Source organism: Haliotis asinina, chromosome 5 (genome assembly GCF_037392515.1).
Source record: "Haliotis asinina isolate JCU_RB_2024 chromosome 5, JCU_Hal_asi_v2, whole genome shotgun sequence".
NCBI lineage: Eukaryota > Metazoa > Mollusca > Gastropoda > Lepetellida > Haliotidae > Haliotis > Haliotis asinina.
The window spans coordinates 9,971,324-9,993,122 of NC_090284.1; the positions used below are offsets into that span (position 1 = coordinate 9,971,324).

General features: G+C 40.4%; 3 protein-coding genes across 3 annotated transcripts; 1 reads left to right on the top strand and 2 right to left on the bottom strand.

Moving 5' to 3' along the window:
* Nucleotides 1-3,556: 3,556 nt before the first annotated feature.
* Nucleotides 3,557-4,245, bottom strand: LOC137283363 (uncharacterized). The gene has a single exon (XM_067814825.1). It carries the CDS (start codon nucleotides 4,193-4,195, stop codon nucleotides 3,557-3,559), a length of 639 nt encoding a protein of 212 aa, XP_067670926.1. The 5' UTR covers nucleotides 4,196-4,245.
* Nucleotides 4,246-9,801: 5,556 nt separating this feature from the next.
* LOC137284540 (26S proteasome non-ATPase regulatory subunit 10-like) lies at nucleotides 9,802-15,369 on the bottom strand. The gene is made up of 6 exons (XM_067816382.1): nucleotides 15,245-15,369; nucleotides 13,926-14,024; nucleotides 13,462-13,608; nucleotides 11,592-11,758; nucleotides 11,135-11,216; nucleotides 9,802-9,971 (listed from the first exon to the last, which is right to left on the bottom strand). Exons 1-6 carry the CDS (start codon nucleotides 15,356-15,358, stop codon nucleotides 9,900-9,902), a joined length of 681 nt encoding a protein of 226 aa, XP_067672483.1. The 5' UTR covers nucleotides 15,359-15,369; the 3' UTR covers nucleotides 9,802-9,899.
* A 404-nt stretch (nucleotides 15,370-15,773) lies between these two features.
* LOC137284538 (serine-rich adhesin for platelets-like) lies at nucleotides 15,774-19,160 on the top strand. The gene has a single exon (XM_067816381.1). The coding sequence runs from the start codon at nucleotides 15,774-15,776 to the stop codon at nucleotides 19,077-19,079; it is 3,306 nt and encodes a 1,101-aa protein (XP_067672482.1). The 3' UTR covers nucleotides 19,080-19,160.
* Nucleotides 19,161-21,799: the final 2,639 nt, after the last annotated feature.

The following is a 21,799-nucleotide window of genomic DNA, read 5'->3' on the forward strand; positions in this document are numbered from 1 at the left end:
TGGCCATTTTGACTTTTTTGTGGCCACTTTGACTTGGAACATTTGTGGCCATTCTGACATGTGGCGATTTTGACTAGGACCCATGTGCCTTACGAGGAACGCAAAACTGCCAAGGCTGCAGACATTAATTATGAATGAACACAAACACACCTTTTACATCGACATAATCATAAACCATAGCTGTTGTCTTGGATAAACATACTAGTGATTATTGTTTGCAATTATCTCGGGTCATGTACTACTCAAAACGGCAAAAGGCTCATAGAACAGTATAGTAGCTGAATGAATTTCTTCTATTCCCTCGTAAGGTTTCACCCTGTCTTCATATGGACAGGTATGTAGATAACTACTAATTTCACCCGTGTTAGACTTCAGTTTGCTTAGCGCTCGGACGAGATTCTTTTTCTCTCAACGGTACCATTGAGTAACTCGCGTTCCTTACGTGGACAGCGTATTGCTGAATACAGCATAATTGGAACTCAGCTTTGACACTCACTGCCTGTACATTGAGCTTACGAGTTCTAGTGGGTAGAGCGTCTGTCTTAAGACTGATACGTCGGTGGTACTTGATGTTACCCTGCCTGGCGCTCAGTATTTTGGGAAAAGACAGAGACTAGCCTAATGTGTCTGAGACGAGTCGTCGAAATTTGGCATGATATCACGACGCTTGACACTAAGGGATATGCGACAAAATGTGCTACTGGGCTCATTCTTAGTAACACTAGGTTCATTATTATCCGTTAGACTGCTGACTCGAATAATACTGAGTATGCAACTGGGATAGCACTATAAAACGGTGAGTAGTCCGGAGCAGTAAGTGCATAAGTTTATGTGTGCAGTAATAACGTCAGACCATTTCATCTTGCCTCACCTAGAATTGCTGTAATGAATACAGAGTTGTGCTCCGTATTGTGCTGTAGTCGCACAGCCATATTACGATGAGTCAGCTGAAGGCACAACGACTCAGCGTAATGGAGCAAGGCTGAGCGTGAATATTGTTCGGACAGACTGAGAATCATAATCAGGGCGCACCCACAGTCAGCGGCTCCTGCTGCGACTATGAGACACAACTCTACTCAGTTTGGTGGAACGCATTAAACATGATTATTTATCTCTACTTCTTGGGCTGGTGTAAATCTGGTTTAAAACAATGTGAAACTCGCGGTTCGTTTTGGGACACTCGATTAAGCATGGCGAACTACCATTATGCACTCATTAACCGAGAATGACTTGACGTACATACTCTGTTGGCCAAGAGAACGCTGGAAGATTGGACTTGACGTTAGGAAACCATTGATAGGCGGGAAACACCCATAGTAACCATGACACCCGTAAGAAATATATCACCACGGAATACCTATTTTAGCTCGTTTAATTGTTAACCACCTCCAAACATGGGTGTACACTGGACCATTTAGTACTGGTACTGTAAAGAATTCTAACTTGCAGTCATGTAGATGGCGACCAACGCAGCCACTGAACCATTACCGAAAGGTTCAGCTGCATGAGTCGTGTTTTGTCGATATGCTCCATTACGACATGCCCATACAACGACGACTGCGACTGCCGGCAATGTGTAAAGGATAGCGACTTCCATCAGATCAACGAACCCAACGTCATTTCGTCAAGGTGCTGTTTTCTTGGAGACGACGTTCCTACGGGTGCCTGCCTTTAATGAGAGGACGTCTCATTGGGTGACGTGCCCCTACACCCGGAGCCCACAGCCTCTTTGTGATGGTTCTGGTGGAGAGCGTACTCCCACCCGTCATTTCCGGCATATAATTCTTCGGCATGGGGGTGGCACTGTGTCTTGTCAGATGTATTGGCCTCGGTCCTCCAGGTCTTCGACTGTCCTTCACTTTATGTTCTTTAACGCGCATCGCCACTAGTCGAGTAATAATGGTGTGGTTAATAGCCTACATAACCACAATGTGGCGACAGGACATCCCTGCGTCGTGCATCCCAATTACTTGCCATGGGATGTTTACTCTAATTGTAGGTCTTTACTGTGTCAGGAGGAGCTAACCTTTAGTACGGCATCTTTTAAACCGTTCAAAAAACTGGAGTGAAGTATTATGGCATTTATAACACATCCCGCTTGGACATGAACACGCGACCTTCAGCTGCGATGAGGTATATGCACGCCCCCACCCCCACCCCCCAAAGACCAAAATACCCTTGGTTCATGTGGTGCTTAATCATTATTCATATACATTGCAGGGTCGCAACATGTTTGCATAATATTCCAGCTACATGACGTTCTAGCTGTATGGTGGCGATCAGCAAATAAGACAATCTTAACCAGACAGTTCAAAGACAATTTTTGACTATGCAGGGGACACTTTGTATCATAGCGGTCCGGAGGTCAGTCTATGATGTGATTGGTAAAACTGACAAAAAGAATGGCGTAAAGACAATAAGAACCAACACAGATGTAAAAGCAAAACATTTTATGCTGATGATTATTTGAAAACGTGTCCCTCGAACTGACACCACTGTTACATTTGTCTTTGAACAACGGAGGCGAACACAATCAAATTTTGGTGATGATCCGGAGTGCCTGTTTGTGGCCGTCATGGTGTGTCAGTATGTCGCACCATTTACGTCACAGTGCAAGGCATTTCTGAAACAAACATAGTTTGTATGATTATTGTGAAACCGTCATCATAATTCTAATTAACAAAGAATATGCAAGGATATAAACGTTAAAAATAAGGTGTATGTCATATAAAGGTTTATACGGTACACGTATATTGCTAACACTTTCTTGACTGAGGGCATACTATTGACAGGACGACTGAAACGTTGACAGTGAAGAATGGAAATAGTGAAATCATACAATGTGTTCGGGTGTTTGAACGTAAGAACGCGAATATTATGGGATTTGTTCGTCACTGAGTGAGTTAATGGTTTTAGAGGTTATACGGTAAGGTTAGTGTGACGGAGGTCTGTATGGCTCATCGGGTTATTGAATATAGAATAAGATGTTTAGCACGAATTGTATTGATTTTGGGTGTTCTGTAGCGTGAATATGTATACACTATGTCAAAGAGTATAGGTGAGTTGCGGTGGAGTAAGGTAAGGTACGTGATGTGTCGTGAAGTGAAAGGGCGGTCAAGATTAGTCACTGTTACAGCGGAGTTCTGCAGTATGTGGATGCTTGTCCAAGTCTGAACATCAATAGTGCCAGAATACTGGGACACCATATTCTCAAACACTAACCCTAACAGCCGAGGATCAAGCAGGGTAACAGTTAAAAACTCTTTTGACATACATATTGTAGTACAATGCAACCGGAGGATCGAACCGCTGACCTCATGCTCTCACGACCTCCACTCCACCACATATGCGTAGTTAAGACTATGGTAAGCGAGGATAAACAATGTCAGCTATGCAAGATTAACATCATCTTGTCGATATTTGACTGTTTCCTCGCCTTAGGCAAGGTGATAAATGGCCTTGAACTTCAGTGACACAGGTAAAATGTTTATGATTAGTATATGTATATTGATGACAGGATAACTGACCTGCTGTTCTTTGATGAACGCTGTGCTTTCTAACAGTCGTCGCCCTCACACGGGGTGGTCGTCTCAGCCTCTGTAGTCTCTTCGGCATACGTCGTAGAAGATTCGACATATGTCGTCGATGTCTCCTCGGTGACTGTGGTCTGACTGTCGGTACTTGTTTCGGGACATGACAGATCGCTATTGTTCGCGACGTCCAGGACAACGCGGTCGAGCTCAGCGCCGTAACCATCGTCCTTGCTTCTATCCTGGGCGTCAACGACGACTCTCAGTGTATGCGCCCCGCTACCCACAGAGATCTTCTCACCGATCCTTCCTGTCTCGGAAATGGTATTCCATTTGTTACCGAAGTCGCTGTCTGTGGTACCAGTGACGTCTGCGATAATTTTGCCGTCAAGTTCCAGAACGAAGCGGTCTTCGGTGCCGTCGTTGGAATAGTAGAGGTTCTCAATCTGAATAGTATCTTCTGAACCCAAACAGAAAGTCATGTCAATGCTTTCATCCATGTAGAGAAGGACATTCCTGACATTACTGGCCTCTGACCTGAATATGGTTCTGTTGGGATCAAGTTTACCAGCAAACGACTCTGCCTCCAACGACACGCTGACGCCGAGACCGACGGCAACGAAGGATGCCAGCAGGAAAACTCCGAACAGAGTTGTGTATGCCATTGCGACTGAGTAGGCTGTGCAGGGTCAACAGTCATTTTTATAGGGGTCCAGGGGCAAACAATGACACCCATCCCTAGCCTGTGGCTAATTTGAAAGTGAAACATGTTTAGGGGAGAATTTTCACAATATATTGAAAAAAACTACATTTTTAATCATTATTTGTCCAAGGGTACGTATCTCACATGCCCACACCCTTAAGTAAAGGCCTGACGTGGAACTTGTTTTCCCTTACTTACAGGCAAGACGACCTGCACTTGCACAAGCCGTAAGGCGGACAGACGAGTATATGGAAAATTACATATGTACATGCAAACACATAATGCGTACTGTATGTTATACAGTACTGTACAAATTATCTGTACTGTGCATGCACACGGTACAGTAAAGAGTGCTGTGGAACAGTACTGTGTACAATCTGTACTTGACTGTATATACAGGTATATACATGCGGAAGAGTTTAGTGTACAGTAAATACACATGGAGCACATGTACAATATGTACTCTATATACACGTGACACAGTATAGTGTACTCTATATACACGTGAAACAGTAAATGTACTCTATATACACGTGACACAGTATAGTGTACTCTATATACACGTGACACAGTATAGTGTACTCTATATACACGTGGCACAGTATAGTGTACTCTATATACACGTGACACAGTATAGTGTACTCTATATACACGTGACACAGTATAGTGTACACTATATACACGTGACACAGTATAGTGTACACTATATACACGTGACACAGTATAGTGTACACTATATACACGTGACACAGTATAGTGTGCTCTGTATACACGTGACAGTACAATGTACTCTATATACACGTGAAACAGTACAGTGTACTCTATATACACGTGAAACAGTACAGTGTACTCTATATACACGTGCAACAGTACAGTGTACTCTATATACACGTGCAACAGTACAGTGTTCTCTATATACACGTGACACAGTACAGTGTACTCTATATACACGTAGAACAGTACAGTGTTCTCTATATACACGTGACACAGTACAGTGTTCTCTATATACACGTGCAACAGTACAGTGTACTCTATATACACGTGCAACAGTACAGTGTACTCTATATACACGTGCAACAGTACAGTGTACTCTATATACACGTAGAACAGTACAGTGTTCTCTATATACACGTAGAACAGTACAGTGTACTCCATATACACGTACAACAGTACAGTGTACTCCATATACACGTGGCACAGTATAGTGTACTCTATATACACGCGGCACAGTATAGCGTACTCTATATACACGTGAAACAGTAAATGTACTCTATATACACGTGAAACAGTAAATGTACTCTGTATACACGTGCAACAGTACAGTGTACTCTGTATACACGTGCAACAGTACAGTGTACTCTATATACACGTGCAACAGTACAGTGTTCTGTATATGCACAGAGAACAGTACAATGTACTCTATATACATGCAAAACAGTATAGTGCACTTTATATATACATGAAACAGTACTGTGTACTCTATATACACGTGAAATAGTACAGTGTACTCTATGTACACGCAGAACAGTACAGCACACACTATGTACACGTGGAACAGTACAGCACACTCAATATACAGGTAGAACAGTATAGGGTACTGTGTATACACGTAGAACATTTTAGGGTACTCTATATACACATTAAGAAATACAGTGTACTCTGTATACACATGGAACAGTACACTATATACTATATCCTAACTAACAAAATAATTTAAACTTTGGATTGCGCAAAGTATATCATCACGATGCAGGTGGACAATGGCTGCTCACAGATGCTTCTCAAAACGATCAAAGGGAATTAAACACAATCATGACAAAGTTAATATGAACATATAACAAAGTTGTTACAAAGCCAGTCTTACGACCATTTTATATTGACGCACCTACTTTCTTCCAAACGATATGTAACTGCATATAACTGATACTCAGAGCTTAGGTATTCTGTCAAACACTGACAACCACAAGTCATGTTTGTACGGGGCCGTTTCACCCTAGGACACTAATTTCATGACATACTCTGCCTGTTTACGCAGCGGTTGAATTCAGGCCTCCCATGGGTTTAGAAAGTATTGACACGTTGGTAAAGCTATGCTTGAATGCAGTTAAACATCCCTAACTGCACCGAAAGATAAATAGCAACATTTTTGGGGAGGGCGAATTAGATAGTTTGAATTTGGAAACGGATCACCCTGTATCAAGTGTAAAAACTGATCCCTCTGCCCTATGCCACTGGTGTAAGATCTAATGAGCCAGTGCCACTGGGAATCACGTTCACCCGATATTAGCGTGTATCTGCAAGATCGCGGTTAGCGAGAGCCTTTACACATATACCGCAACACGCCACACGAGATGCATTCCATATTATTTCTTCACAATGTAGAGAAAACCGTGTTGTGGTTAAAAGCTCGTTTGAACGCATGTTTTGAACCCTCTGAACCCCTCTTTGCCCTGCCAACACAAAGAAATCTTAATGCGGTCATGAGTGATTTTCGGGAAGGGGGGGGGGTTTGGGGGGATCCCCCCGAAAATAGGTGAGAAACAAACAGGTAATAAAGACATGTCATTTTATTAATAACTATTGTTTTCTAAAATTCACAAATCATTACGAACGAAGCCTCAGCTTACACATAATTGCTGTTAAAAAGGTTTGGCAAGCCCTCAATACTACCCAATTATATAGAGAGTGTTGCAACCAATCGGGCTAACACGAAAAAAATGTCTTGCTACGCGCCTGAAAGGTATCGCCATGACAGTTCCAAATGATGTGGCAGTACAAATTCAGAAGTAGAATAATACAAGAACATTGGTTATAGCAAATAAGACAGTGATGGTACTTCACCTCTCAGCTACAGTAATCTAAAATGACAAAGTACCCAGGATTTTCACGACCACACATACAATGCTAGTCGTCTATTAACGTATGTAAGACAAGACACCATTAAGAATAAGATACAAGAAAACCCTACAATACTTTCAGATGATTTTAGAATCAGCTCCTTTCAGCCGCTAATAGGTCTTCCTGTCCAAGTTCTAATACAGAGCACACCACTGCTGCCAACCAATTGCTGCCTACCAAGCATTGTTCCCGACCGCTCCGGTCCCTGAATGGAATAGTTGTGCTTCGAATAGATTTGGTGTTCAATCAGAGATGAGGCATCTATCTGCATGGCCACCAAGTATATGTTGCACTCAAAGGAAATGAATTCCCCTGAGAAACTGAAAATCACATTCATGACTACAGGTATATATTCATATATTTCTTCTACAGCTGTTGGTAAAATGTAATAAATGAATTATCGAAAGGAGTCAATTGTTTTTGTTTGTTTGTTGTTTAACACCGCAATAGATATGACAACGGCCAGTAAATAATCAAGTCAGAACCAGATAGTCCAGTGATCAACAGGGTGAGCATGGATCCACGCAGTTTACATACTATGACATCAGCAAAACAAGTCAGCGAATCTGACCATCCGATCTCGTTCGATCTCGTTAGACAAATTCTAATCCGGGTCTTCAGGGGTGCGACTATAACTAGCATGCATGAATGTAGATACTCGCTAAGAATGTGGACTGTGGAATGCGTACTTGTCCATAAGCATACTAGCATAGCTATTCGTGTGTTGGGCTTGATGACCTTGAACAATATTCACTTATAGCACGGCGTGTCTGTTCCATGAGGGAGGAACGCCCGTAGTGATCCTGGCCTTTGCATTTACCACTGTGGAGCATCCCACGATCTCTGTTATGGCGCTAACAAACCTAGAAACATCATATCATCAAGGTGACTAAAGGTTTCTGCAAGCCATGGGGGCGTGACTGGTCATAGAATGTGCCGACCGGGGGATCTTGATGCCGCAGTGTTTAATGACATGGAAGCTGTAGACACTGGGTGGTAAATTCATCACGGCGACTCTGAGGCAGGGTGCCTCTCGTCATTGCTCTTCGTCTGTACTATCGCATACACGAAAGTCCAAGGGACGTAAGCCACTCATAGCACTTTGTTGCAGACGGTTATCTCCTGACCGCAATTTTCAAATCGTTGTAGGTACATGCTACCATCAGCCATCTTCAAATTTCGGAGAGCTTAGACGCTGCTCGTATACACGTAATAGTAACGTCTAAAATGCCAATTGCTATTTTATCTGGAACCATGGTTCAGGAGTGTTGCCTTGATCTTTTCCTTGTTTCTGTGCGCCTACTTGTGAACTTAACAACTTCGAAACTCTGCCTTCAATCCCACTCTTCCTGATGTCGAGAGCATAAGCGGGAAGATTCGGGCTTAGCATGGCACTGACGGAATCTATTTCAGTAAAGTAAACCAGAACGACCCATTGTCCATTCAATTGTTGGTGGAAACGAAGTAGCGTGTCAACAGCACGCTAAGCTTTTGTAGACTGTTCACACAGTAGTGCAAACACTATAACGTCAGGGTGAAGGGGAGTTCCACTATCTGTTGAATACTGGATTACATAAGCCTTTAAATACATATATCGTCCAGTACATGTTAATCTACGTTAACGTGATGGGAGTGTAAACTATGGCCAATGCACTGCTTATACGCGTGACTGTTACTATATGTATATCTATACAGCACTTATCCTGGAACTGTGTAGTGCGGCTACAGTCAGGTACGTGTTACCATGGTACCATGACTACAGTCAGGTACATGTTACCATGCTACTGTGTCTACAGTCAGGTACATGTTACCATGGCACCATGACTACAGTCAGGTACATGTTACCATGGTACCATGTCTACAGTCAGGTACATGTTACCATGGTATCGTGTCTACAGTCAGGTAAATGTTACCATGCTACTGTGTCTACAGTCAGGTACATGTTACCATGTTACTGTGTCTACAGTCAGGTACATGTTATCACGGTACCGTGACTACAGTTGGGTTCATGTTACCATGCTACTGTGTCCACAGTCAGGTAAATGTTATCATGGTACCGTAACTACAGTCAGGTACATGATACCATGGTGCAGTGTCTACAGTCAGGTATGTTACCCTGGTACTGTGTCTACATTCAGGTACATGTTACCAAGGTACCGTGTCTACAGTCAGGTACATGTTACCATTGTACATGTTACCAAGGTACTGTGTCTACAGTCAGTTACATGTTACCATGGCACATGTTACCTTGGTACCGTGTCTACAGTCAGGTACATGTTACCATGGTACTGTGACTACAATCAGGTGCATGTTACCCTGGTACTGTGTCTAGTCAGGTACATGTTACCAAGGTACCATGTCTACAGTCAGGTACATGTTGTCCTGATGCAGTGTCTACAGTCAGGTACATGTTGACATGGTGCAGTGTCTACAGTCAGGTACATGTTACCATGGTGCCATGTCTACATTCTGCTACATGTTATCAAGACATGGTGTCTACAGTCAGGTACATGTTATCAAGGTACTGTGGACACAGTTTTCATCCATCCATAACCTTGGATATCACCATTTTTTTTTTTCTTTTCTAGATGATCAAACATTTACACGGTACAATCTGCAGTTATTGAGCATGTTCTTTTGTAGATGTTCTGATTCAAAATCACAACATGGTGACCATAAGGTATGAACTTTATTCATGCATAATGTACAGGCGTAACGTTCAAAACAACAATGTGATAATGAAGATGAGACTGACTGACAGGTGTCATTCACCTGTCAAGGGAGTGTTTGAGTGACCGCTGCATGCCAGGAGGGGCAAGGTCAAGGGGAGTCTTCTTGTCCTGAAACACAGAAAAGTTATGATTAATGTCACTTCAATTAAAAACACCTGCTGAATTTCAGCAGCAGAATATATGTTAATTATGAAAAAGGCCCATGGGCTCCTTTCACAAAGCAGCCTTTACTCAGGTTAACCTTAACTCCCATTCTTTAACATTACGATCACCTTAGTGAGACGAGGACCAGGTGTTTAATGTGTTACAAGATCCAACAAGCACATTGAGAGATTGACCCTTGCTACTCCACAGCTGCTGAGTCTGGCAGGGGAACACAACTCTTCTTAAGCCTACTTCAAAATCTCTGCATGTTTCATCTTTAGGAGATGAGCTCCTCTGAATTTAGTATTGTAAATCACAATTATAGTTTGTTACACTACATACCAATCAGCATAGATTATGCCTTTCTGTCACATATCTCAAAACAACTCACGCATAGGGTTCACAGCTGAAGTTTGTAGCTGTAACCATCAAAAGATACTGATACATCAAGAGTACATATGCCTCTAAGGAATAAACTTGTAACTTGTCCATTGTTATGTGTTTTAGCCATACATCATAGATCTGCCTAACATTGAGGTGAGACAATAGACAAATTGGTACCCAACTCAGACACAAGGATGACTGCTCCTTGACTTATCGTATGATATCAAGCAATTCATACAACATACAACAACCCTCTCTATCCACTACACCACAGAAGCAGTCTCCACAGCTTATATGCCTGATTATGATTGGCAAAGAGTGAATAATTATTAACATCCCTGCAGGCCAATATTCCTCCTTATGCCAAATATGTGCAATAATCAAATCTGCATCAGAAAAAAACAATGATCGATTGCATCAGCAACAGTCTATTTGGTTAATACCTGGATTCAACATCTCCAAGACTTCACACTGATAAGATAAAAGATTAATCCCCAAGACAATTCAAATTCTACCCACTCCGATGATACCTCCCACATTAGAGAAAACAGTAAGTGGACAACTAGAAACAGCCTTGCCTGAGACCAGAGCCACACAAACTCAGCCAATCTGCATAACTGGATCACCTGATCCACTGAAAGTAGCTCAAGAACCATGAAGTAGCTCAAGAACCATGACACCTGTCATGAATCCCTCTTAAGGTCACTTTGAGTCAGTTCTCATAAGTTTGATGACATGCTCACCTTGTTCTGAATGTCCAGTCTAGCGCCATACTCCACCAGGAGCTTCCCGGTTCGAACCCTCTCCTCCTCACAGGCTAGGTGACTGCAACAGGCAACACAACACAAGGCTAAGTATCTTAATACTACACTACCAAACTACTATACATATAGTACAGTCAAAATACTGCCACGGTAAACCAACAATGAGCGAGATGCTGAACAGTTTAAAATGCATACACTAACAAGACCTTGTACTGACTGTGAGTGGTCCTTGTTTTATCTCAATGCCTAAAACCAGGGAAACTAACAATAAACAGCATTTTTCAATAGCTTTCTCTATGACAAGGATGGAGATCAAACCACCAACCTTCCACTCACTGTGCAGAAGCATTATCAACTAGCCCACACAACCTTCTCAGAGAAATAAAAACTGACTCTCCATAGAACCATCAAACCATACGAGATAACCCCTACTCACAGTGGAGTGCTTCCCTCTGAGTCAGATCTGTTGGGATCTGCTTCATGCTGCAAGAGCAACTTTGTCATCTGAAGATGTCCTTTAGATGCAGCTCTGTGCAAGGGGGTGCTGCCCATTTTGTCCCCTACACTGACATCTGCTCCATGGTTTAACAGAAGTTCTGCTATCTGAAATTGGTGACAGTAATTCCATTATTATATGTTACAATAATAAATATTCTGCACAGATAAGATATTGCATAACTTTAACCACTACTGAACACAAAAGGAAACATTTCCATTCACATTCAAAATCTGACATGCATTGCACACAGATATATTGTTAATGCCATGAAATTGAATATTTTTATTACTGAAGTACTATGTTAATATCTGTTGAAACAATTACTAAGAAGAAACAATTACTGAGAAGATGTTCACACCGAGTTTGTCCTGCAGACCTGTCTGCTTGACAATTAGTGAACAGAAATTCTATGTACAAAGGGATGTCACTCTGTAACCAAGACAGTTTTTAGACATTTTAACTGGAAATGGTACACTGTTACAGACTTTTGCATAATCAGCAGTGACAATGAGTCAACAATCTATGCGCATATCAGACTAAGAAATAACTATTTAACCTATAATTATTTGGTTTCAGTAAAAAGATTTCCAGTTTATCAAAACAAGAGTCGTCAGTAGATGACATATCCTTCCGTCCCTCACATATTTGAAAGAATAAATCATCTGACAGTTACTTGATGTTTTCTTAGACTAAGTTCGATATATCTGTAAATCAGCAATATCAGCAAATGACACCACTTCAAGATCTACCTCATATATCTGCCAAGTTCTGTTGAAAGATATCAAATGGTTTTTGAGTTGTGCTCAGAAAATAAAGCTCATGACCCCTTTTGAAACTTTGGAAAAGCAGCCCATCCCTCACTGTGGACAGTATGTTCAAATCATTTCAGTGGAAACCAAGTAAAAATTAAAATGGAAAAATCTGTAAACAGCAAAAAGCACCACTTCAAGATCTGTCTCATTTATCTTCCAGGCTCTGTTGAAAGATATTAAGAAGTTTTGGAGTTGTGCTCTGGAAATGAAGACCACCCTTCCCTTTTGAGACCAAGTCTGTATAGTTTCAATGGAAACCAAGAAAAACAAAAGTGCCAAAACTTTGCAAATAGCAAAAAGCACCACTTTGTGATCTGCCTCACACATCTGACAAGTATAGCAGAAAGATATTAGGAAGATTCCGAGTTATGCTCTGGAAATAAAGCCCTTTTGAGACCAAGTCTGAATCATTTCCATGGAAACCGGGAAAATAAGAAATGACAAAAATCTGCAAATAGCAAAAGGCACCACTTTGAGGACTGCCTCACATATCTGCCATGTCTTGCTGAAAGATATTAGGAAGTTTTCGAGTTGTGCTCTGGAAATAAAGCCCATCCATCCCTTTTGAGACTGTCCAAATCATTTTCATGGAAACCCAGAAAATGATAAATCACAAAACGCAAAAGGCACAACCTTGGGGTCTGCTTCACATATCTGCCAAGTTCTGATGAAAGATACTAAGAAGTTTTTGAGTTCTCTGCTCTGGAAACGAAACACACCCTTCCCTTTTGAGACTATGTCCGAATCATTACCATGGAAATTGGGAAAACAATAAATCACAAAAGCTTGTAAATAACAAAAGGCAGCACTTTAGGTTCTGATTGATATATATACCAATTTTTACAGAAAAATATCAAAGTGTTTTTGAGTTATGCTCCAGAAACGAAGCCCACCCCTCCCATTAAACTAAGTCCAAACCATTTCCAAGCACACCAAGAAAAATAAAAATGCTAAAAATCTAATCATATAATTGAACACAAAAGACAGTCAGGTACCTCAGTACGATCCTTTGATGCTGCGTAATGCAAAACACACTGCCCTGTCCTGTTTACTGCATTCACTAGGGCTCCTCTGCTAATGAGGTTAGACACTATTTCCACTCTGCCAGCCGAAACTGCTATCATCAGAGGTGTCCATTCTGACTACATGAAAAATATAGCTACCATCAAAATAAAAAAGAGAGGTATAAATTCAACTATACATTAGCATAGATCACCACAGATTTGTATTCCTAGTCACTGTAAATAGAATGTAACATCTCTCCAATACACTATGTCTTTTTATATGCTGTAGCTAAGGACTCATTCATGTCAGACATGTTAAAACCATCTAGAGCCTCCATTCATTCCTTAAAACATATTTATACTGTAAACAGCATGCTATAAACATGTTAATGGTTGCTATTTGTGAATTGATGCCTATGTTTATCACTGTGTGTTAATTAATGTACTGTACTCACTTCATCCCTAGCATCAACTGGAGCACCAATTCTTAACAGGTAGTCTGCTATCTCTGTATGTCCACCTGATGCAGCCCAGTGGAGTGGCATCCTCTGGCTCTATTGCAAAGATTAAATAAACCAGATGACATGTACAAAACTGGGTGTGAATGTAATTAACAATTTTCTTTACATCAGATCTTAACTCTTGCTAGCTGTAAACAAAGCGCAGCTGTAGGAAGCAGTATGACCTGAGGATTCAGTGAAACTGACATATCAATGACAAAAGGTGCACTTAAGAGAATGTACAGGCCCTTATTACTGTAAATAGTAACCTGAATTGCAGTCTAGACGAACTTGATTTTTTTTTCAGAAAAGCAGGTTTTATTGGAGAATCAATGAAGAGAAATTTGGCACAGTGTTAGTCTGAGATTCCAAATTTTAATGTTTCTGAGTACTGACTGATCAAAAACACTGAACAGATAACAGGAGTTTTCGCAAACAGTTTGATTAAATGTCTGAATAAAGGAGCCACTGCAGTACTGACTTTTGCACATAAAACCCCTTTTATCATACTTTTATACAATCGACAAGCAATGAAATGAGTGGAATCTCTATAGTGACAAAATTATGAATGAGAGATATTTGTTTTCACTAGGGGTGTCCGAAGTCATTTTGCTATTAATGAATCAAAACTTAAACATTACATGTCTTAAGACTGTAGTGATGTTCAAAACGTTTCATTTACAAAGGTTTACAATAGCCTGACCAGAAGTTCTGATAACTACTTGGATATAGTTACACTCGCTCACTGCCTCATGTTAACCTATCTTTAACTCACATTAGAAAAAAAAGCCAAAAAAAAAAACCCAACCAACCAAATAATCAAAAGCACCCAAAATATCAACAGCAACAAGCTGAGCTTATTGAATAAAAGATATACAGTTGTGCACGCTGAATATAGTTGCACAATGTGTGTGAGTGTGACAATCAGGTATAGAAAATCATTATAAAATACTCAGGGAACATAGAACGGGTAAGAGTCAGTGTTAAAACGTAAAGTCCGTATGTATTGCCAACCCTAGATAGACGACAATCAGTGAGTCATTCTCAGATCGTGCTGTACGACAACACATTCCATATGTGCCTTGTCCTGTGCTGTTTATTTTCGTGCAATGCGCCTAGTGAAAGTGCGCCGTCTAGGACGGTTATCTGTTTTGACGATAAAAAGACTGGGGCTAAGTAATTCAATTTCGCTGCGTCACTGTATTCTATACGTTTTACTACGTTTTCCCTTCTGTCGAGGTTACAATACATTAACAAACTAATGACATACATACAGTGTCATACTGAGAGCACAAACTTTCATTTTTCTGCAGCTTTTGTTGCAGTAAATGAAAATTTCCATCATATGCAAGCTTGCACACTTCGTCTTGCAATGTTTTGGTCGCCATGCTTGATTTGTCTACTTCCGGAGATGTTAAGAACAGAATTTTTGATTGGTCGTATTTCTCTCATTTTGTCCAATTGGATAAGTCGTCTTTTAATGGTATGGCACCTCGGAAGTCTACCTGTGCAGGTGCTCTTCGAAGTTATTTCGTTTTAAAATTGACAATCTCTAATCAAAGCCATAAAATTTCGGCTTCAGAGTTGAATTAGGTTGGATGGCTACACATGGAAGAGCACTGTGGAGGCAGGACAGTTTCCAGTTTTGGAGGCGAGAGGTAAAGAAGAGTCGAGTTCAACAGAAGACAGATCCGATTTGTTGACATAAGAGATAGGATGGTGCTTGATACCCTAGGTGTCCAGAGTGGGAATATCCAACCAAAGAAAAACAGTTCATATCAAGAGTAATGCTGAAAATCGAATATGTCCAGGCTCCATGTACGCCTTCAGATTCAGTTCCCTTATGTGAAAGTTCTTATTTTGGGGATCGTGATATCACTCCTCGGATTGGGTGAAGTGGTCATTGGTGTTTTAGCTTTCACCCATAAAATATGGGGACATTATCTTGGAACAGGATTATGGTGTGGAGTGGTTATGTTCGTTTCTGGGATATGCGCAATAAGTGCATCCCAGATAAGGGCACCCTTAAGTGCAAAGATCTATTTTGCTACAGCAATCGTTGGAGTGATTGTGTCATTTGTAATGGTCATTCTGTCATCTGGTGGACTGGATTATGACAGCAACTTCTACCACTTTGGAACTTTTAACCCAGAAATACAACTGAAGAAGCATAATTCTACTGTCATGGTCCATGGTTTGGCACTTGGATTCAGTATTTTCAGCTTTCTTGCAAATATTATATCAGTCATCATCTGTTTAAAGTATGTTATATTTGACAAGAAGGTCAAGTATACAACTGAAAGGACATCCAGAAAGGCTCCAAATTCTCTTCAAAGAAATGTTTTACGAGGAGGTGCAACAGATGCTAGATCCAGCACCAGCAGCAGGGCACCACTGGCAGAACGATCTTCACGTAGAAATCATTCCAGAAGAGGAAGTGACCATGGAAGCAGACGTGAAGCAGAGGAGTTTCTTCCAGGTGGATCCCGATCGGATTCATCACGAAGGAGCAAAGAAAGAAGACACCGTAGTCAAAGAGGTGAAGAGCGAAGACAAAGAGGAGACTGTGGTACTCCTCGTGATAATGCTAGAAGGAATGAACGATCTAGAAATCAGAGAAATGAAATCCCAGTTCCAGTTCAAGTTGAACGGATGACTATATATGATGGTATTACAGAAGCTGATATTGTTCATAATGATCGATTACCTACAGACTTTGACGAGGAAGAATTACCACCATATGAAGAAGCTATTCGGGACACCTATGTGCAAGTCTCTGATATCAATAATCAAGTTCTTTCTATTAATGCTCACAATGACTCGATGAGAGCCAACATGGGAGACCAGGTAGTTGTGTGTGATATTGATGAGGATAAGATTTATCAGAATGTGAATTGCAGTGATGATGAGAATGAGATTCATCAGAGTGCACCTGTTATTGAACCTGAAGTAACTGTTCACACTGGATCTGCGAGAGAAAGGGACACTGCACATGTGGAAGGGAATAATATTAATTTCAACACATCAACAGTTTCACAGGGAAACAAATCCAGTACTCAAGCAAAATATTTCCAAGAGCACAATCAGAGTAAGGATAGTGATGAAACTGAACTTTATGTTAATCAAAGTGTTATACCTAAACAAAATAAAGGCAATGGGAGACCTAGGGGTGAAAGAAATGCATCCAACATTCGAACCCATCATAAGGCATCCTCGTTCTCAAGCTCGGGTCTCTGTGATCAGGTTAGTGACAATGGTCCTCAAGCCAGAAGATGCATATCAGCTGGCTATTCAAGTTCCCTACCTCCTGGTATCCCTCCCCCCAAACCACCAAGATTCTATTCTGATCTTCAGGATATTTTGGACAGTTCAAGGTCAGATTCGAGTCTAGATAGAAGTGGCCTACGAGGTGTCACTAGTGATAAAACTTACGTAAATGTTGATGATGTTAATACAAACTCGCATCACAATATACCAACCAAACTAGTTGGACCAAAACTGAACATGATGAAGGACATTGATTCTGGTAGAAATAAGAACTCTCGTTATAAGGCAGATTATATTCAGCTTCAGATTCGACAGGAACCGGAAGGAAGTAGTGGTCTCGGTGGCAAGGAAGGGTTTACATCTACTGCTTCAATGTCCAAAATGGGAGGCAGATTTGAAGAAGTTCTTGCTCACTCCTCTCCTAGACAATCACCTGTAACCAGAAATGTGAAATCCTTTTCCGGTAATTTTCCTAATGAGAAAGTTAGGTCGAGTGAACCACCAAAGAACCTTGGCATAATGTCAGCATCTGATATGAAAGGAAAATCTGTGCCAGATTCAAATACTCAAAATGCAGACAGTACTACAATGCAGAGGTCAAGTGGTGATCCTGCTGAAGGGAAAGAATCACCAACTTCACCATCATCTGTGAACAGTGTAGACATGCCTGGGTTCTCTCCAGTTAGGTTTTCTTCACCAACATCCGCGTTTAAACCATATAAACGTGGGGACTCTGCAACAAGCTCAGGGGTAACATCTCCCACATCAGACTCTGATCTAATGAGCTCCCCTTCAAAGGTGCCTGAAGTATCTGCCACCTTGCCTCATTCATTTAGCAACAAAGCTGTACAAAGACAAACATCATGGAAGGACTTCATGCTTCCATCACCTCACCACAAATCTGATCAAATTCATTCATCAAGCACCAATAACGACACTAAGAAAACCTCAGCTGTTCTATCACAGCCACCAAAACACAGCAGTCCAACAGTCATGTCTATGAACACATTCCCTAGACAAGCTCAGCCCACTCTTAGAATTTCTCCCTTGTCCATAGTGAGGAGTGTTGGTTCTACAGGAACAAGCACGGCCTTGACCACTGCTGCTGCCAGAGAAGCTGTTACTGCTGGTGCTTTTCCAAGTGTGTTTTCAAGTGGTAAAGGTAATCTAGTTATGCCGACATCATCTGCATCAAATCCAAGAAACATGTCCACCTCATCATCCAGCGTGACATCAGGATCTTCCAATCCAAATGTAGGTCGGAACAGTGGTGCAAGTCTGAATTCTTCAGTTCCCATAAGCTCACGGAGCAGTCCATGGTCTGCCAGAGATGCGTCCATTACCAGCAGCATCAGCCTGTTCCGACCTTCCAGTAGCTACACTACTGCCGACAGAAACAATACAATGCCTCATAGTTTTTTGCGTCCAAGTATTAGTGCAGTTGCACCAAACATTAGCAAAGGCAACTCTAATGTGCATCCGAGTGAGAGACCTCACAGTGCCCACGGTCAAGTGGGTTCAAGGGCAAATGCTGATGGTCATTCAGGGGAAATGCAGCGAGTTCAACATCCTGGGTCTAGTGTGGCTCAGGCTTCAACTTTCCAAAGAGATCAGGGCCCTACTCGGGGTCAAGGCCCTTCAAGGGATCAAGGTCGTACACCGGGCCAACGCCGCTTAGATGTGGTTCCAAATCATGGTGTCATTCAGGGCCAAGCGTTGTTGGAACAATTGCCACCTCAGGTACAAGCCAATCCTCAACAGGGACCACCTCAACAACAGCAACAACAACCCCAACAGCAGCAGCAACAGCAGGGAAAACCTCTGTTTTCTATTATTCTCTGAGAAAGTGTTGGACAACAGATGAAAAATATGTGTCACATTGTGTCTCATTCATCCAAGTGTTCAGTATGTTCCAAACCATGAAAACTTTTGCTGTGTCATGACCTCCAGTTATGCTGCAGATGCAACCATTGAAACTTCTATTTATGAATTATTGTGCAGTAGTGATGACTGTCAGCATAGCACATGCTTTATTCTTAAGCAGACATGGTGATTATTCGTGTTTCTGTTATGACTGATGCAGTGGTTGTGAATATGCACTGCTCCGAAAGCAAGAGAACTTTCAAGAATGTATCAGAAATACACTGTTTACCCTGAATGAAATATTTTATTGTTTTTAAGTATTTATTGATTTTTAAAGTATGGCTATCACTAGTGTATCTAGTGTATGGAAGTAGCAACAAAGTTTAATTTTCATATTTTTAGCTGAATTAATTTAAAAAATATGGCAATCATGCTATCTTGCAATATTTATGAAGGAGTTACACACTTCAAACACAGCATTTATTAGTTTCTGCTAGCCAGTATGTGATGGTGCTTTGTGCTAGAATGGCAGCTGAGATTTCAATAACATTGTGTATCTGGGTACATTATACATGATATCAACTTACACAACTCAAAACAATGGAAAGGTTTGCCTCTTTGTGGTCCCCATGTGAGGCAGTGTATGTCAAATGACTCTGTGTTGAATCATGTTGACTGTATATTTTCCTTCATGTTCATCATGCTTATGTATTACTATAATCATGCTAAACGAACAATGTTTGTCAATCATTGGAATTATGGCGCTTCACAAAGTAGGTCTCATGAGCCATTTTTGAGGACAGATCAGTGCATGAAAGTGTCCCTATCTTGGTTTTATGGCACAATTTATATGTGTGTTTATATTCCTGGTAGATATGATATATGAAGATGTTTGTTGATTGCAAGCTTGGTATGTTTATTGTAGACAACTCTTTTATCATTATCATGGCCAACATGGCATTAGATGGGTTACAATCACATCGATTTCAATATTAGAGTCTGTTCATTTTCATAGAGATTATTGTGTTGTCTGGTATGTGTTATTTTTCAAAACTGAACTACAGGGTAAACTTCATTTGTCACATTTTTTTTAGAATGTGTCCATGCAACAGAATTGAAATTTGATCAAGTTAGTTTCTCTGTCAATGCGAATTGTTTCTCTATGCCAATTTACACTATAATATTTTTGTAAGAATATAATGCAACATTGTCTTATCTTCTCTACAACTACCATGAACTCCTGTATGATTTATATCACTGCATAACTGTTACAAGAACACTATTGCTAAAAAGCGGCGTAAAACTAAATTCACTCACTCACTACAAGAACACTAAAATATTATGAACATGGTGGTTTGGACCTGGTAAATCTAAAATGTGGGTTGATTTATCATGTTTATGTCTATATTGTGTTATAATTAATGGGAGAGACCAAAAAAAGTAATATTGTGGTTCCGATAACCTGTCTCACACTTCATTTCTGGTGCCGATCATATTTTTTATAAGCAGTATGAATAAAATAAGCTTTCACATGTCATTGTTTTTCCCCAGCACCAACAGCTCATTCTGACAGAGAAAGTAGACATGATGACTGCAAGCTTGATTGAATAAACAATTACTCATTGAAAAAATTGTCATTTGGTTGTAGTTTTAAAACTTCTTGAAAAACTGTTACAAAAAATCCTACCTGCCTCTCGTAAATTGTAAGGAGGTGTAATCGGAACCTCAATATTTTATTTAATTTGTCAAATTGAAAAAACAATATTTCAGCTTATAGGTATTTCATTATAGAAAAATGTATTTAATTGTCAGTACAGATTTTATATCAATATATTGATATAAATTATTAGGAGTGTAATGGATGTTCAATGGTCCAAGAGTCCAAGAGTTACATTGATGAGATAACGTACAGATATATGCAATGAAGTTAGATATTCTGGTAAAGATAAATACTGAATATATGAATCACCATGGTTACAAGGTAACTGCCATAAAGTTCAAAAGATTCAGTCAGTCTCATGAGTCATTCATTCAGTTAAAAATCCAATGCAATATTTATTTATTTACGTAGCTGTGGCCACAAAGACACTTTATTATTTTGTCATGTCTTTGGACTATATTTTGCCAAAGTGATTTATATTCTGTTTGATTGAAAGTTTTGGAGATTTGATTCTGCAGTAGTAAAGACTCAAATTTCAAGAGTTCTGGAAACCAACATGGCCGACAACATTACAACATTAGCCTCTACAGTACAGTTTTAGTGATAAGACAATAATAACTCGAATACATTTAGAACAGTCAGAGCACTAACATTGTTTTGTGGAATGGGTTTTTGAATAAACCAGGAAAACTGTTAACACAAAACATTTGGTTTGGCCACTTGACATTACATTTGATGATTGCATCACCATTCATGTTTTATAAACACTGATCGGTGATGCTTTCAGAGACCTGTTTATCTTTTAGGCGGAAGAAATTATTCTCAGGTAATGAGTGTGGCTCCAACACATTGCACTTCCTTGAAAGCAGGTTATTAACATGTGATGTGACATGTCAGAACTAATTCATAGCCATAGTAGCACCCCATTTACAACTTGTCAGATGTTTTGAAAAGAAGAAGGTGTAGATTTTTCTGCCATATGTTCTGTTCAGTTAATTATGTAACCATGACAACCATTAATCGCTTGATGGTCACAAGC